Here is a 19217-nt window from a genome sequence, read left to right as displayed (position 1 = left end):
ATTATTGCTATATGGCATATGTGTCCTTATAATTGCAAATTAGATATCTAATTATAATAAATATAAGGTTATTATCCAATAGATATAAACAATAATATCATTATTTTTGATATAGATTTTTTTTTGTTTTTCTTTATGCAGGTAGCCCAGTCTGTAGTGCTTTAACTAATTGCTTAGAATAATATTCGTTACATTAGCAAAGTATAATCTCATTGATGTATGGTTACGTGGAAAAAAAAGTATAACAACAATTATAAGTATTCATATTATTTTATTTAGGGTTTAAATGAAATATTAACAATTCACAAAATCATCAATAAGAATCAAGATGATAACCTGATTTCTGATACTAAATAAATGAATTAGACAAAAACATAATTGAGTTTTAGTGACATTAGAATCATACAATTTGTTATTAGGTCCTAGTTTTATATGGTAGCATATTATGTTTACTTCTAAGACACCATTATTTATTATGTATAATTATTTTAAAATTTAGTCCCTTCATATATAGCTAATTATCACAAGGAAATTGAGTCTATAGACTTCATCAAAGCCAACAAGCTTAAAAAAATGCCAAATGATGACTGCGACCCAATGAAAAGAATTAGAAAAAAAGAGGAATGTATGATTATTACATAACTGATAAGCATATGAATATACAATGGATGCTGCAGTGTGTTTGCTTCAACTGCACAACAATTTTTTTATTATTTTTTTTATGGACATGATCTATGAATATTTCACTACCCTATTATTATTTATAGTTTTAAAAAAATATACCTGGATAATACCGTATAATGTTGTTCTTACATGCTTTTTTACTATATTGTTATAATTGTATAGTAAATAAAACATTAAAACATAATCTATTTAATTCTAACATGTTTAATGTTGTACTTGTCTATGTTATAACTAATCTGTTTTAACATAAAGATTGTAAAATTTATATTAAAAAAATAAATATATAATTATCCTCACGGGCCACTTCCTTGTGGTCTATAGGGCAGATGATGTAAGGGTCATCTGTTTATGTGGCCTACGGTTAACGAGGGTGTCATGTGGCCAGCACAACGACCAACCGCCTTTAATCTTTCCCCAACTAATATCAAGTACCCATTAGAGCTGGGTGGACTCAGAGGCGCAAAAAGATCCCGAAATAATTAAAAATCCCAGTCTTCACCAGGATTCGAACCCGGGACCCTCGGTTCAAAAGCCAAACGCTTTACCGCTCAGCCACCACGCCTCCTCCTGCTACGTACACTGCCAGTTTACATCTGACAGACTCGTTAATGGAATATTTAAAAAAAAAATATTTTTGCAATGTCTTAGTTTGACCTATAGATATTCATATTTAACAGAAAAAAATATATTTAGTGCAGCAATAAAGTTTTGGGGGTTAATGGCTAATATACCAGTGGTTTAATGCATTATAAAGTTAATGACTAAATCTGTTTACTAATTGAAATTTCAGCACAGTAATTAAAACGCCACCCTCAACCTGAAGGATAAGGTAGGTAAGGGGGCCGTTTGATTATCATGACACTACATACCAGATGGTTACCAGGGAGGGGGGGGCAACATTATATAAAATTGGATAAAATATGTATAATTAGTATATATTATGAAGATTTCTAAGTAATTTTGAACTCCGAACTGTGTCATTTATTTAAGGAATTTTGCCCGCATGGTTTATCGTCCCTACCGCCTCTCCTTCTTCTCCCCTTCCGTATCTGTTTATGAAAGGCATCTTAGAATTTGGAATTACATAGAGCAAGCAATACACTGTAAAGCCAAAGAGTTATACAACAGCATGTACATTTACATCACACAATTGTATTCAATGATTAGTAAGTCAAAGAAACACATTTACTTTTGTGATCCTCGTAATATTTAATCTCTATAATGTTAAATGTCAACATACACACACACACACATACACGCACGCATTTTTTTTTCAATCAATATTTTTTTTTATTCTTTTCCAAAAGATATATTGCATAAAAAAAACATACTTTTATGGTATCACAACAACAAAAGTAAGAACTTTGTTCAGAATTGTTCATAGTTCTCGCTTTCCGCTGCCCTAGACATACAACCCACATGGGCTTACATGTCATACGAAATGCATGATCTTCGGAGTTTCTTTACTAGTAAAGTCCAACAGTTCTGGGACACATACACACACAGAAGTAGTTGCAGATATAGATAGGATCACCAGCGAGTGGTCAAAACAATATATCAGACTTTTATGTTCACTAAAAAACTATCTATAGTCAGTGTCTTCCTCGGATCATTCACCAGCTGACAGATTGGCCTAAAGGCCCATGGTCTGATGTTTTTATGTCCAACACTTAAAACACAAGCTTTTTTTTCTAATTTTCAATGCAGTTTTTTTTTATATTTTAAATGTTTACAAACTTTTTAAATTAGATTTTAATTTTTTTTTAAATAAGAAACTAGATCTAAGAAGTTGCTTACCGTCGATAGCTAGCTCTAGATCTACAATTGGTAGATTTTTTTTTCTATTTGAACAGGCATCTTCATTACAAACAAAGACATAAATTGAAAAAAGGAAACAAAACATTGGGAATTTAAAGACATTATAAACAAATTATGTACATACTAGAACAAACGTTGACAAAGTCCAAAACACAATATTTCTAGTAAACCAAATCTATAAATATGTATTACAAGGTATAAATAGCTTTATCTCAAGACCAAGGATACATTTGAGTATGATGTTCAGAACGTCAAGGGTTCTCAAAGACAAACACAAGAATGTGGTCATTGGATGACTGTAGTGCACATATTTATCGGCTTCTGTGGCTTTTTATTGAAATATTTGAAAAGCTTTTCGAAGCTTTCAAAAAACATAACATTTTTAATCAAGTGTTTATCTAATTTTTGTGTGAAAAAAAAAAACGGAAATTCAACATTATATCAAAAAATATTATTTGTTAAATTTCTTTAACACATTGTTTTCTGAAATTTAAAAGATGTTTATGGATACATTATATCAAACTAATTTCGGAATCGTTTTTCTCTTTCCCATATTTCCCATCCATGGATTTAAGCCATACGTCGATATTCATTCCATTTCTATAAACTTGTTTCAGATTAGTTGTCAAATGTTGGGTAGTCTTTTGCTTACGCAGAACTGAAAAGAAAAAAAAGAATCGAAATTTCAGTGGTGTTTCTGTGGAATACAATTACCATAATTCTTTCATTAACGTGAACGTATAAGAATATTTAAATATGTTGTTTTTTAAACTAAAATATTTTAATTGCAGGACAATGCACTGTAGATATCTCAGAATAAGAATATGCATTTTTTTTAAAATACGGAAATAGAGCTTAGCTGCCGGGATTCTCCTCGAACCCTCCCTGGGTGAGCCCACATTGCTTGGCTTGGAATGGACTTGACTACAGTCTGTCCACTAACTTAACAAAAACCTATTCTAGAGTACAATAAGCGTCTTCCGAAAGAATGAATGGTCAGATTGTTATAAAGAATAATTTCTTTTTTTGCCCGAGCAATCTTAAACCCATAAATCTTGAACCCATAAAATAAAGCGGCCCGCTTTATAACGCTCCCAACACCAAGTCAATTTTCATGCCCTCAAATTCTATGTTTATTTGTTTGTCTCTTCCAACCTACAAACGAATAGCACGCAACACCTTATAGAGTATGCACAGACACCTCTTAGGCCCATTAGTTCTTGCCTTCCATCTCCCTACAGTACTCTGCCACCAACATATACGCACTATTTTCTAATAAATCGGCCCTTCACCGTCCAGTTTAAAAGAAGAACAATTAATATTCTTGTTATAGTCCACAGTTTACATATTCATTATTATTTTGTCAGTTACAGATCTAACTAGAGAGTCATCTTATTTAGAATAACCCATTAAATCCTTTAATAAAACAAATATATGTCCTTGCATTCTAAAAGCACATAACTATATGTGAAACTTATATATGATACTTATTCTAAGCTACTATTGGCGCCCTGATGGAAGCTTTCGTGAGAGGGGACGGCTAGGCCAAAGTGTAGCATAACAATTCTTGCGTGGGAGTGCCTAAGAGTTTGAACAATCTCATTGCACTGTGCGGGGATGTAAAAGAGCTCCCGCAGCGATCTGTCAACGTCCAGGCGCCATCCCTCAAGGGGCCGTTACATAAATGGTGTGTCCCACACGGTTAGCCTGGTAGATTAAATGAAAATGGCGGGGGTCCATGAGGTGCGCCTTAGGCCGCGTCTCTTGTCTGCGAGTCCGGAGTGTCCGTGTCCACTAGAAGTAATCTCAAAACTAAACTTCGAGTTTAACCCCGAGTCTTACACCCCATCTGACAGAACAGTGTATGCGAGGTGTGCGCCGTCCATTCAGGCTGGTAAAAAGGGAATTTTTGTTCGCTTTTGCTGGCGTTAGGGCTCCAAGTGCTTTTACACACCTCTACATGACAATTTCCAATGGTATATCGCCTTGAACACTTTTAAATCCATCAATAAAATAGCCCGCATTACAACGTTACTTCATAGCTGACACCATTTTCTAACCTTCAAATTCAGTACGAACTCTGGTTTGTACTCTTTCATCCTTCAATGGAACGACCCGCAATCGCCTATAATTATGCTGTATGCCCTCAGTATGCACAAAACATCTTAGGCCCATTATTTGTAGCCTTCTTATCTCCCTACATTAAAATTTCCCCACCTCGAAAACTCATGCACTATTTTTTATGAAACGCCCCTTCCCCCCAAAAAACAAACAAACATTATCTTGTCCCTTGTATGTTTAGTAGAAGCCAGTATTACAATAATCTTATCAGATATTATCGAGGCATCCTCCAATAGAAAGACCTCAGTCCCAAATTCCAACTATATGCCGTCTCATTTTTGTGTTTATCATGTAAACAAAAGGCCGGGGGGGGCACATTTTTAGAGTGTGTACCTGTTGAGACAGTTAATATACGGCATGTGTGGCCAACCGTGACACACACTGTCAAGTGTTGTGTTCCTAGACAGTAAGTGGAATGGAGGGCAGTCACGAGGTGTGTTAACAATATGAAATAACAATATGAAAGAAAAGATCTAGTGGTTCCTTTGTGTTGAATGTTAACCTTATGTAATATGTACATATATTGTTATTAAATTCTTTTGCAAATAAAGACTTAAAGGAACTTGTATCACCACAGTACCTGTAATTAATAGAAGTACAGTATAACGTTCATTATCTGGATAAATTGGTCAACTGTGTATGACCGGATAATCAATCCTCCTGATAATCGAATGTCATAATCACTCTATTTCACAATCTTTTAATAGGCCTTATATTATTGCGACCATTTTAACTACTTTAAAAATTGTATATCAAGAATAAATGCCTACTTGTAGATCAAGATCTAATAGTTCTAAAATTGTTCTACATATTACCATTAACTACATTCTTTAAATTTCAAATTGTAGTAATTTTCTTCACATTCATATACACACACAGACACACGCTTTCATACATATGTAAAAATTCATTTGATAATCACAATGCTCTCTGGATATTCCCCAACTTTTACTCTGAAAATTATCTACATCTAGATTTGTGAAGAAATAAACAAAAAAAAACGAACAAACAAGGTTACAAAGACAGTTTGTGTGGAAATACAAACTCAAAATAGGCCCGCTAATTGATCCGCCCCGGCAGGTAAAAAGGCAGGTTTGAATGTTTTCTGAGAAAATATCAGAAACTATGAACTACAAACTGTCAACAACTACAACACTATCTCTGTCGATACGAAAAGAAGAGACTTCAACATGTCGAAAGTGTTGCCGATAATGTTGTATTGTTAGTTATATTAACACATTAATACCACAGATACGGAAATTTATAAACGTTATTATTATTACATTGTTAATATTTTTATTCTCAGCAGAAGGATCCTAGGTGTCACATTTAAAGACCGTTTCATAAATCAAGAGATTAAAGACAAGTTTACTGCAGCAATAGGACCCCAAGATAACCTGCTAACTATTGTAAAAAACGCAAGCCTAAAATATATGGCCATGTTTCAAGATCTGCGGTGCTCACAAAGACCTTCCTTCAGGGAAACGTACCAGGAAAAAGAAGAAGAGGCAGACAGAGAAAGCGAAGGGAGGACAACATAAAAGAATGGACAGGCCTGCCATTGAAAGAGGTTCTAAACATGGCAAAAGACAGGGAGGAATTGTGAAAGACGGTCGATAAGTCTGGCTTATGGTCCCAACGGTCCAACAGACTAAGGGATTGGTAAAAGTAAAAAAAAAAAATATTCATATGTATTGAATGAACTGATAGTTATAAATATATATTTAAATCATAGGTGACACTTACAAAGATCACATCACGAATGAAGCTATTAGAAACAGAATTAACACAGCAATCGGACCTCACGATGACCTTCTAACCACTGTCAATAAACGTACACTCAAACCCTATGGCCAATCCACACAGTCCTCAGGGCTCGCAAAGACCTTCCTTCAGGGAACCGTACCAGGAAGAGGATGAAGCGGAATTTTGAGAAAGTGATGGGAAGACAGCATATAAGAATGGATATACTTGTCAGTAATAAAATTCTATCAAAGACAAAGGACAGAGAGGAAAGGAGAAAGATGGTTGACAAAACATGTGTAGTGCCCCAACGGTCCAACAGACTAAGGGATAGGTGAAGGTGAAGTTAAATGTGAACCTGTCCTAACAGATGTTATGGAATGATTATCTAATTAATCTAATTCAGCGGTTCTCAGCCTTTTATGCTCGGCGACCCCTTTTTACAATCCCCCACTCTGCCGCGCCCCCCCACACACATACAGCAATAGAAGAAAAAAACAAAAACAATCCATACTTTCGATGGTCTTAAGCGACCCCTGGCTAGTGGTCAATCGACCCCCAAAGGGGGTCCCGACTCACAGGTTGAGAACCCCTGATCTAATTGCTTCGTAAAAGGCCTACTTCTTATTCAATCTAAAACAGTTTTCATAAATATGCTAAAAATAAGGTGAATGGTCATCTCTCTTATTAAAGTATCTCAATTTATCCTTCCCCAGTGCTATTAGACCATGGAATGGGCTGCCTGAGCTAGTCAGGAACACCAATGACTTTGGCATAATTTAAGTCAAGTCGTTGATTAACACGCATGACTAGATTGACATAGGAACACGCGTAGGACGTAATCATCTTTTTTTTTTATGTAACGTCCTTATTTTATAAAATAAGATAAACAAAAAGAAAAATAAAAGACTTACGTGGTAACATTTTCTTAACACATACGATGCCGCTTAGTACGACAACAGATGTAATAATGCACGCAAGTACTGCCATAATTATTACTATGTTTGTAGTGTAATCATTGTCGCTTTTCAATGTAGTATTTATTACTTCGTCTGTAGTGTAACCATTGTCATTTTTCAATGCAGTAGCCCTAGGTGGATCTTTGCAACTTCTTTCAATGTCAGCTTTCGAAGTATCTAGAACAAACCATAACAACTGAATTTGGAAAAGCGTCGACACATTAGCTTCAAACAATTAATTCTAAACAAAAAAGACATACGCTTTTATATACATTATAAAGTGAGTGTTTCTCTTGTAATAACTAATAAATGTGAGATTAAAAAACATCACATAATTTTTAGCCTGCCCTCCACCCCCAGAGAAAGAATCCTGCATAAGCGATTGTATAGACCTTCTACACTCTATATTAATTCAATGATAAGCATTTACATTTAAATCTCGAAATTAGTTTTCTAACCAAATTTAAATTTATATCTTATTTTTAACTTACAAAAATTACAACGGTTAAACTAGAGTGTTCCTAGAGTGGCCTACAATACACATTAACTAATAACTTTCTAGGAAAATCTTAAGAGTATTTTGTTACTTAAGATCCATGTCAATATTTAACCCAGGTTCCATGAATTTGTGACTTGAATAGAGATATTGTATTGTAATAACATTTTTTTAATCAACCAATCAATTATTCAATCAATCAACCTATCTATCTATGTGTCTGTCTATGTATATATCCATCAATCTATCTTTCTATCTATCTATCTATCTATCTATCTATCTATCTATCTATCTATCTATCTATCTATCTATCTATCTATCTATCTATCTATCTATCTATCTATCTATATCTATCTATCTATCTATATATATATATATATATACATATGTGTGTGTGTGTCTATCTATCTATTTTTTTTTACTAATAACATTAACAAGATAAATATTACAAACAGTAATGCCAATATTTTTCAAATGGATAAAATGGTGTTGAATAAGGCCCGCTGGACAAAACACCTGTTACTGTGATGAAGTGATCCAACGAATAAGAATAAAAGTTAAGTGGTATAACGTGTAGGCACGCGCTGCTAACATAAGTTTTAGGTGCTATGACCTGTAAAGTCCAATTCGAATTTTGGACACTCGCACATTTCAATAATTGTAAACTGCTTCATTTTAAGTAATGTAAATATCATTATTTAAAACTGTTAGGTGGCTAGCCTAGTCCCTACTGTACACAATCACACGACTGATATAAAGAGAACGGTTTTAAAAAGCAATATAGAAATAAAATATGTTTTTACTAATTATTCAATTCTGGTCAACTCCTATGATATTGCGAAGAAAATACTTACTCTTAAAACTTATCTGGCAGTGATACAGCTCCCCAGGCTTCTCTACTCTGGCAAGTCCAAGATATTTTAGTGTCCAGAGATCACATTGCTTTTTACTAGCATGTTTGATTGTTATCACGCTCTCGAAACATTCTTCAACGACCGATTTACTTAGAGATGTTTCAATTTCTGTAGAGTATTGAGAACACCCATCTGATAGAGAACAAATTGACACTATATCAACTCCTTTATACCAAGCTATTTTCAGTTCCTCATGTACTGTATGTTGAATCATCGCTTTGATCGGTATGTCGTCTCCCTCATGAAATATTTGTATTCCATCCGAACCAGCTGACTCTGTGAATTAACAAAAAAAAAATTGAATTAAAAGATAAATAGCATGGGTAACATATTGATTAACAAGCAAAACGTTCGCTCTGAAGATTTAACTGTACCTTAGCAGTCATTTTGGACGCTTTAAGTGAAATATTGATAAACAAATGAGTGATCGTCTAAACCAGTTGTTGTTTTTTAATGACGCAGGCTTTAATATGCTTAACACAAAATGCATCAATGAAAATGTTGACTCTTTGACTTCTAAAATGCTAATTGTTGTCAAATGTGGAAGCTATTTAGAGTTGTGGGAAAGTTAACATTACTTGTTGAGAGCTCGGCGGGGGCGGTCTAAAAGTTCGTGGTAGGAAATGAGAGATTTCTATTAGAGGATTCCAACAGAATTATGCGATAAATATATAAAGGCCAATAAGTTTTTGGGAAAGATGTGTTTCCTTTCAATTTACAGCATGGGCGTAGACAGGATTTTTTTTCGGGGGGGGGGGGAGGTTTGGGGTGGATTCCCCCCGCCCCCCCCTCGCGGAAAAAAAATACATATGTGTGTGCGCGTGTACATAATTAATCTTTATTACATTCTGACCCTTTCGGAAGACGTTTATTGTGCCCTAGAATAGATTCTTCCTGGAATTAGTGGAAATCTTGTAGACTCCCCTTCCTTGCCAGCAAGGGGGTCTGGGGGAGCTCGTAGTGCTCCCCCAGCGAGGGGCAAAGCCCCGCCGCCGAGCACTATTTCTGGTACTGAAAGCCAACGAAATGCATATTCTGAGGTATCTACAGTGCATTATCTTGCTATTAAAAAGTTTTATTTCAAAAACCTAATGTGCTATTCTTACTGACTTAGACCCTCTCGCGCCGTTCGGCGCATTTTTCGGTAAGCTGTTTCCGCAACTCTTATTTTGCGTAATTCATTTTGTCGGAGAACATGTCCCGCAAAACCTCATGCGACGCTCTGTCACAACCTTACTAAGGGTTCGACTCACAGTTCGGCATATGATTTCTTTGATTAAGACCCGATCTCTATAACTGACTCCTAAAATCTGTCTTAGCCATCTTTGTTGAGCCACATTGAGTGTTTTTCAATTTTGGCAGATAACTATTCACACTTTATTAATGAAGCCCAGCCACTGGTAGAAATTTGTAACCTCTCATGACTACGCTCTTGGAATTACATACCTGTATTTCGCTTTAGATTTTATATCGAAAAGGAAAGTTTTATCGTCAAAATCATCTGTTTTTTTTTGTTTTTGTTTTTTAAATTCAAAACCCCATTTAGCTACGATCATAGAATTTGGAGACTGTAGTTTGCTTTAAAATAATATTGAAGAGAGAGGTTTTCAAAACCCCTTGGTAGGAGTTTTTTTTTTACTCAAAATCCTCTGGTAGGGGGTTTTAAACTCAAAACCCATGGCAGGGGGTTTTGAGCCTGGTAGAGGGATTTTTATCTCAAAACCCGTTCGGCTGTGCTGTGGTAAGTGATGATTTAGTATTAAAATCTCACCTAAAATAAACAAAATTAAAGCAAAAAATCAGTCACTGAATTCGGGTCATTTCGGGGGGGGGGGGGGGTTGAACCCCAACCCCCCCCCCCCCTGGCTACACCCATGATTTACCGTGTCTATTTGTGTGTGGTAATATAGACAGGCAGGAAGGCTAAAACAGATTGGTCTAAGAAGTATGTCAACCGTAGTCCAACATCAGCGCGTTATATATATATAAAATAAAAAACAAAATGAAGACACTAAGTACAAACCTCCGCTTGATACGATGAGCAACACACATAAGCCAACCCAGTTTACTTTAGGCTGTGAGTAATACAAATGAAAGAAACATACTTAGAAAAAAAAACAGTAATAGTTTATTATTTTCGTTTATCTAATATATAAAGTAGAATGTAAGGAGTATACATTTATGTATAGATGTATGTATGAATGTAGGCCCTATGTATGTATGTATGTATGTAAGTATGTATGTATTTATGTATGTATGTTTGTATGTATGTATGTATGTGTGAATGTGTGTATGTGTGTATGTATATGTGCATGTATATATGTATGTATGTATGTATGTATGTATGTATGTATGTATGTATGTATGTATGTTTGTGTGTATGTATGTATGTATGTATGTATGTATATATGTATGTATTTGCATAGAAATTAAAACTGCTTAAACAATTTTAATAAAACTGGGGACAAAATTTCATTTGTTGACGGCGGAGACTATAGTGTGTGTTACATTTCCCACTACAACCGGAAGGCTCTAAAAATAAAAAGAAACTAAATTTAATTCTATTTAAGAACGAAACTTTTTAATAAATCTGGTAAACCCATTGTTCTGTTGTCACTGAGAAATAAATTAATACTGTAGACATTAATAATAACAATTAATAAACAGAGTCTTCGTGTAGATTCCTTTTCTTAGACATCAGAACACTCATTTTTACATGCTATTTTAATTTTCTTGACAAAATAAACAGAAAAGTTAAGGAATCATTCGCCATGTTTGACATAGATCTAAATCCAATCCACTAAATCAGTAATCCCCAAGCTTAGGGGCTCATGTCGCGGGTCATATCCAGCTAGTATATATTACATTTAAAAAATAAGAGAATATCATTTCAATAGTCATTAAAAGTATTTTCAATAGAGCCTACATGTGTAAAAAAAATAATTGTTACGTTAAACATATTTTACCTAAACAATTTTTATGAAAGCTGTGGTGTAATCTCTTTAAATAAAAGAATAAATCAAATTTATTAAAAATAATGTTTGCATGATAGATAATAATAATAATAATAATATGGTTATAATAATAATAGTAACTCGACACTGACAGCGCTAGAAAATGAATACTCATTCATTTCTAACATAATAATTAAAATAATAATAATAACAATAACAATGAGGCCTGTCTTCGAGTCCCAATATTAATGAGAAATATACTTACTATGGAAAACATTCTTAACAATTCTGTCGGTAAGCTGTTCACATGAATGAAACAATGAATCTGCAAAATTGTCGTTATTTATAATCATATTGGAAACAAAATATTTACAATAAATATTGATTTTGAATATTGTCAGTCGGAAACACTGTAATCAGTGATTGTTTTCTGTGTTTTAAGATGAATGCTAGTTTATCAACCATTCATATTTACATTTAACTCGGTCTGCATTAATGTTATGTTTCCATTAAAATGACTAATTAATTAAAATTTCTATAAAGACAGAAATTATTTTTAAAAACATCAATAAAGAAAATTAGATGCCGGTGCCTTGCTAAGTGTCATAAGATTATGTTAACCCTGCCACTTGGGAGAAAGACGCATACGATAGAGAATCATGTCGTCGCGATGTGAAAACTGGCGCACAGGTTGCAGAGGACATGAAAACAGTGCTGGCAGAAGAAAAGGGTGAGAGATAAAAAAAAGCAAGGCCTACGAATGACACTAGCTCCAAAAAAAAAGCAAGACCTACGAATGACACTAGCTCCAAAAAAAAAACAAGGCCTACGAATGACACTAGCTCCAAAAAAAGCAAGGCCTACGAATGACACTAGCTTCTAAAAAAAGCAAGGCCTACGAATGACACTAGTTCCTATTGTCCAAAAAACTGAGGGACATACGTGGTAGTGAATGTCATACAATTAATAGAATTATTACTTTCTTCAGCGTCTGCTTCATGGTGCTAGCCAGAACAGAAAGAGCGGGCTAGTTACAAGTCTGAGTAAGGTGTCACGCTTGACCGCACACAATAATGACTGACCATTAGAAGTCCGTGTGATTAGGTCACTTTGAACAGGGGTGGGGGTAAGATAGTCATATTTTTCTAGACGATAATTAATTAGCATAAACTAGATATAGGGTAAAAAATGGAATCTTGGGAATCTTGATTGAATGTTTTAGCAGTGTTGAAAACGTTTCAGATAGATCATTATACAAATATCAATCAATGTACAAATATCAATCAATATACAAATATCAATCAATATACAAATGCATATAAATGTGAAACTATTTAAGGCAAGACATCAGTTGCTAGCCTTTAGTCATTCTTCATTGTGTATTATTTGATGCGCTTCTAGACAAATGGATTATATTAGTTAGCCTGCACATGCACTGCTTTATAACTTAACTACTCTATACTGATTTTGTTTAGGATATATATCTAAGAAATATAAAATAACGATTATGATACGAGAGTGCTTTAGTTTTAGATGTTACTTACTAGATTTAGATCTAAACATTAAATTACATGTTGCATAGGTTAGGGTTGGAAAAGAAGACAAATTTCTTTCTTATACACGACAACGTCTTGTTTCAGCTGTTTTGAAGTTTGACAGACATTTTTTTTTCATTTGTAGTGTTATCTATATATAGCTTTTTGAATAATACATAGAAGTCCCTATATTACGAAAATTTCAGAAGGGTTAAAATGCCCGATAATATTGTTTTCTTTTCCATAGTTTGAATGCTTACAAGATAAACAGTCAATATTATATTTCCTAATACAGAGTGCTTTGCTTTCTTAATGGGAATATTCAAAGCACGTTACTGTGATTTTTTATAAACTCTATGTCTGTCCCGTCTCTGTCCCTGTCACTTAGTTTAAACGCTCTCTCTATCCTGCTTTCTACCTCTCACTCTCGCAAGATTCCTCCCCCTCTCTTTCTTTTGTTCATTTTTATTTCTTTCTAGCGCGTACATTCTCTCTCTCTCTCTCTAGCTGTCTCTCGCGCACCTTCTTCTCTCTCTTTAAGCTTGAAAAAAAACCAACTTTTATGGATTATAAATTATACACTGTTTTAGAAATAAAATGTCTTAAATATTTTAGAAAGTATGCTTTGATTTAGTGCAAATCAGTAATATGGCGAAGGTTATCTTGATATCAATTTACTTGTATTATCGATAGAGGCGCTGTGGCTTAGCGGTAAAGCGCTTGGCTTCCAAACCAGGGGTGCGGGTTAGCATACTAATGAAGACTGGGCTTTTTAATTTCGGGATCTTTAAGGCGCCTCTGAATCCATCCAGCTTTAATGTACCTGACATTAGTAGGGGAAAACGTAAGGCGGTTGTGCTGGCCACATGACACCCTCGTTAACCGAAGGCCAAAGAAACAAATGATCTTTACATCATCTGCCCTAAAGGCTTTTTTGTATGTATAATCAACCAACCAATCATATAAATTGTCAATGTGCCCAATTATATAAAAAAAAACTAACATCAAACCCTCAGCAAATGTATTATAATTAACATGTTTTCTTTACATATTTTGATACGTTTAATACTGATGCTCAATCTATATCATGGGACAACACATGTGAACAAATGGAAACATCACCTACCAAGTTGATGCTTGGTCACGGGTACATATCCTCAGGAGTAAAGTCAATGTCGCTGGACCCAACCTTACAATGGACAGGGCTCACTTGGAAATGAAAAACAAACACACGGATCACATTACGTCGAAGTAAAAAAATGTTTTCAGATATGAAATGTAATTTAATGAACAAAAAGTTTAATTGGCACTGGATTATATCTATTAATTTTCTAGGCCGTTTCTAATATATTAATCGCGTCGTTTTTTTAATCCAAGAAGTGTATTGCATAAGACATAGAGGGGAACTGGATAATGTTAGTATCTTTGGTAATCCCATTATATCTCCTAAATCTCTCACACTAGACATAGAGGGGAACCGGATAATGGTAGTATCTTTGGTAATCCCATTATATCTCCTAAATCTCTCACACTAGACATAGAGGGGAACCGGATAATGTTAGTATCTTTGGTAATCCCATTATATCTCCTAAATCTCTCACACTAGACATAGAGGGGAACCGGATAATGTTAGTATCTTTGGTAATCCCATTATATCTCCTAAATCTCTCACACTAGACATAGAGGGGAACCGGATAATGTTAGTATCTTTGGTAATCCCATTATATCTCCTAAATCTCTCACACTAGACATAGAGGGGAACCGGATAATGGTAGTATCTTTGGTAATCCCATTATATCTCCTAAATCTCTCACACTAGACATAGAGGGGAACCGGATAATGTTAGTATCTTTGGTAATCCCATTATATCTCCTAAATCTCTCACACTAGACATAGAGGGGAACCGGATAATGTTAGTATCTTTGGTAATCCCATTATATCTCCTAAATCTCTCACACTAGACATAGAGGGGAACCGGATAATGTTAGTATCTTTGGTAATCCCATTATATCTCCTAAATCTCTCACACTAGACATAGAGGGGAACTGGATAATGGTAGTATCTTTGGTAATCCCATTATATCTCCTAAATCTCTCACACTAGACATAGAGGGGAACTGGATAATGGTAGTATCTTTGGTAATCCCATTATATCTCCTAAATCTCTCACACTAGAGTCTGACCTGGAATCCAAAACATGTAAGAGTGTGGTGTTGAAATGGAACCACTGGATGAAATGCCTTATTGACTAATGTTACCGACTAGGCCTGAGGATGGACTGTCACGGTAACTTGTTCAGGATCAAGGCGGTACTTAGCTGTAGTAAGGTATAGAGAGGGATGGGCGCCGCCATGCAGGTATATATTCCCTTTTTATACCACATGAAGTTATAAACCCGTATAACCTCGACCGTCAACGGGTTACCAAGCTCAGCACTAGTCATCACAAACTAAGGCGGTGACGAAAAATGTATTACTAATCTAATGAAAACAGAATATATGCCATAAATAAAATAACTTTTGGAACCAGGGATGTGAAATAATTACAAGAGGAATGAGACGTTAAAGAGCTCAAAAACGATTTGAACAACACCCAAATTGACACATTTTTTTTCTATATATTTCCGTATAATTTAAGGAATTGTTCGTATATTTTGCAATTTCGGGAGATTTCCAGGAGTTCCTGGTAAATCGACAGTAGTGCGCGGGAAATCTGTTTTAAGTTATAAAATGATTTAATTTAATAATGTATACACCTTGAATTAGCGCGGGTCCTATGAAAGTGCGGATCCTTTAAAAACGGGGGCACACCGCGGTCGCATAAGTTGCAGTGGCCTAAGTCCTGCCAATCAAAATAGCGGCGTATGCTACCCGCCGGTCGACTATTTCTCAATATTGAAGCAAAGTGTACATAATATATAATTCCTATAACTTTTCCTGCTCTCACTGACCCAAAGTCTAAACAAAATTAGTTATTACTTTTTCAAAATATTACTTTTTTCTTTAATATCTTGCATTAAAATAGTAATAAAGACATATTGAATGTTTTATATATTAAGGCTGCCTATTGTTTATTTCTTATTAGTTTGTGACAATTTATCTATAAGTTTTAAATTTGGAAATTTTTTACATTGCTTAAATAAAATGTATAGCAAAGTAGAATCTTTTAGCACTTTGTCCAAAAACACCGAATATTCAATAGAATTAATTTGCTTCCTGCTGCCAACATATATACATGCATCTATATATAGATATTTAGATAGATTTTATGTGTTACGATACCACCTACAAACGTTGTCTCTGCGTTGCTTGTGCAAAATATTTAGATCACAGCTCGGACTGCGTTGCCATGTAAAATAATGCCTTCGTCTTTAATTTAATCTTTGGGCTCGAAGACAGACCTTATTAAATGCACATTTATCGTCCCATATGCTAGGACAAATTTGTACAAATGCTCCTTTTTTCCTAGAGCATGAAATAAGTCACCTGAGCTAGCCAGGAAAACCAATGACTTGGCAGAATTTAAGTCATTGGTTAATATGCATGACTGAATGCATGACGCGTAGGACGTAATCATCTTCTTTTTTGAAGTAACGTCTGTATTACATAAGATAAGATATTATAAAGTATTATGATATAAAACTAATATTTAGTTCACATCCACCTTTGATAACGGCAGACTACTATTGAAACTCTGCTTTCAATCAAATATTGCAAATACCAACACAATTGTCTATTAAAAAAAATATGTTTCAAGACTACATGGCAGCATCCATGCTCAAAGTACTGGCACCTTCTAGAGTACACACTAGCGAGGCAGTGTCGCTATTATGAGCTTGCAAGCCAGAGTAATGTTGAGCGCTGACTGTTGCACGTATTATCTCCTTGTATTATCTCCTTGTATTATCACCTTGTACGGGTTAAGTGGAACATTAACATCAGGATGATCATGGAAAATGGAATTTTAAGGAAGGAATCTAGGCTGAATGAAGTACAAAACCAACTCAGAGGGATAGTTGAGGTTCATCTCAGAAAGTTCCAGTATGATGTTCCAGTGAATGACTGGAACAAGCTAAAAAACAATACTCCTGGAAGTGACTGAGTGGTATTGAAGTAAACTCAATAGAGCGATGCGAAAATTACTAAAACGAAGTTTCAACTGTTAATCCTAATGACATTGCAACCAGATCCTTCTGTAAAGTTTCATTTGACACTCTGCAAACGTATGGGAACTAAACAATAAATGGTGGATTGAACTATTCGTTAACCTGCTTCGTCTACGAGTCTAAGTGTCGATGCTCCAACTTACAAGATTAGAATAGCTCCCGATCTTCCGATGGTTCCACTCTATAAACTGGCGGATATACTAAATCGCTGGATAGATCAAATTACCCTTTTTTTTAGTGACAAAAGAACTGTAACTGAATTCCTAATTCTGACAAATATCCCTAAGAAAATTATGAAATAGATGCTAAATAACTCACCGACATTTGAGAAAGTTTAATTTATAATCTAAAAAAATATTAAAACAAATTACGAAAAAACTGGCTGTTATGGCCTTCTGAAGCGGAGATAATTGTAGGTTTTGCTTTAACTAACAGACTAACAGAGATGTCGTTATTGTATCCATATACAAAATGCGTGGTAGGTCAGACATCTCCCACTATCGAGGAGTCACAATTCTGTCAGTAGCTGGAAGGATCTTTGTATGAGTCCTGATCAATTGACCAACTATAAAGTGAACTAGGTGCTCTCTGAGAGCCTATGACTTTATTTTAATTTTGCAACAATTAATATGAAGAGCTGAACGTCGACCTATACGCTGACGTTATGGATAAAACCAAGGCTTTCGACAAGATCACAGTTCTCTTAACTATTCTTTATGGTTCTAAACTTCTGATACATAGGTATTGTATAGAAAGTAACTAAAACTTCATGAGCTTCATATTGCTTTAATTGGCATGTATAAAAGTATATATCTGCCAACAAAAAAAAATAAAAAGTTCTTGATTTAGCGGAAGAGGTCGTGAAACCTTATGGAACTTTATATTCTTAATTACTTTCAAATATGTTGTCCCCTCAATGTTACATGAAAAGAAGAAAAAAAAAAAGGGAGTGAAGTGAATGGTTTCATTTTAGTATTTTCTGAAGAAAGAAATTAAATATAGTTCACAATTATTTTTTGTTTGTTTTGATTTTGATTTGCAATGTGTATTTTTGGAAGACATAATAGCATAAATTAAACAGTAAATTAAAAGAACACGGTAATTTAAAGTGCTTAATACATACAGAGCCTGCTAATAATTTTACTACATATATTAATACGCATAAAAGAACAGCCAACCAACAAAGTATTTTTTTTTCTCCAAATGGAACAAAATGGCGTGGTAGCGTAATCTACACATTTCCTCGTTTACAAATTTCATTGTGATTTAAAGAATAAAAATAAACATACTACCTTCTTGTCACAGTGAAATTAAGATCTAAGAGTTTGGAATTAGATTACGTGTAAAACGTAAACGTAGTGAGATTGTGAAATAATGAAACATAAAAACAAACACACAAGTGTGTACACTTTCCTAGAGCTCAGTGATATTCAATACATCTGTAATTGCGGGAAATCCCTAAATTTAACTTTAATAAAGAAGAAAAGCCCTATTTCAAAAGACGCGCTATTGGAACGTTATTCTTTAATTTTAGCTTTGAGCTGGTTCTTGTCGGAACTTCTTGTTGTTGTTCCTATGTATTATCTTATCTTATCTTATATTATACAGACGTTACTTCAAAAAAGAAGATGATTACGTCCTACGCGTCATGCATTTAGTCATGCATATTAACCAATGACTTAAATTCTGCCAAGTCACTGGTTTTCCTGGCTAGCTCAGGCAACCCATTTCATGCTCTAATAGCACTAGGGAAGAAGGAGCGTTTGTACAAATTTGTTCTAGCATATGGGACGAGGAATGTGCCTTTATCTTTGTGTCTTTCAGAGTAT

The 19217-nt window shown here is 34.6% G+C and overlaps 1 protein-coding gene across 4 annotated transcripts; it reads right to left on the bottom strand.

Moving 5' to 3' along the window:
• Positions 1-251: 251 nt before the first annotated feature.
• Positions 252-18845, bottom strand: LOC106052600 (uncharacterized). Of its 4 annotated transcripts, XM_056011199.1 has the most exons (7): positions 18681-18844; positions 14351-14433; positions 11955-12014; positions 10759-10810; positions 8676-9011; positions 7281-7502; positions 252-3160 (listed from the first exon to the last, which is right to left on the bottom strand). In XM_056011199.1, the coding sequence occupies exons 3-7, from the start codon at positions 11964-11966 to the stop codon at positions 3015-3017; spliced, it is 768 nt and encodes a 255-aa protein (XP_055867174.1). In that variant the 5' UTR covers positions 11967-12014; positions 14351-14433; positions 18681-18844; the 3' UTR covers positions 252-3014. The 4 variants fall into 4 exon arrangements, with proteins under 4 accessions (XP_055867174.1, XP_055867175.1, XP_055867176.1 ...); XM_056011200.1 differs by lacking the exon at positions 14351-14433 and having other exon boundaries at positions 18678-18845; XM_056011201.1 differs by lacking the exon at positions 14351-14433 and having other exon boundaries at positions 18681-18845.
• Between the last annotated feature and the right edge of the window lie 372 nt (positions 18846-19217).

This window comes from Biomphalaria glabrata, chromosome 14, assembly GCF_947242115.1.
Source record: "Biomphalaria glabrata chromosome 14, xgBioGlab47.1, whole genome shotgun sequence".
Classification (NCBI taxonomy): Eukaryota; Metazoa; Mollusca; class Gastropoda; family Planorbidae; genus Biomphalaria; species Biomphalaria glabrata.
Note: the sequence above shows the minus strand (reverse complement) of the source record. Positions and strands in the feature narration are given on the sequence as shown.

Bases quoted from the DNA above. Each gene is read 5' to 3' on its own strand.
- LOC106052600 (XM_056011200.1), bottom strand. The intron at 7,503-8,675 runs GTAAGTATTTTC...GGTTTGTTCTAG, and splicing joins CTGCCAGATAAGTTTTAAGA to ATACTTCGAAAGCTGACATT. The intron at 3,161-7,280 runs GTAAGTCTTTTA...TTTTCTTTTCAG, and splicing joins TGTTAAGAAAATGTTACCAC to TTCTGCGTAAGCAAAAGACT.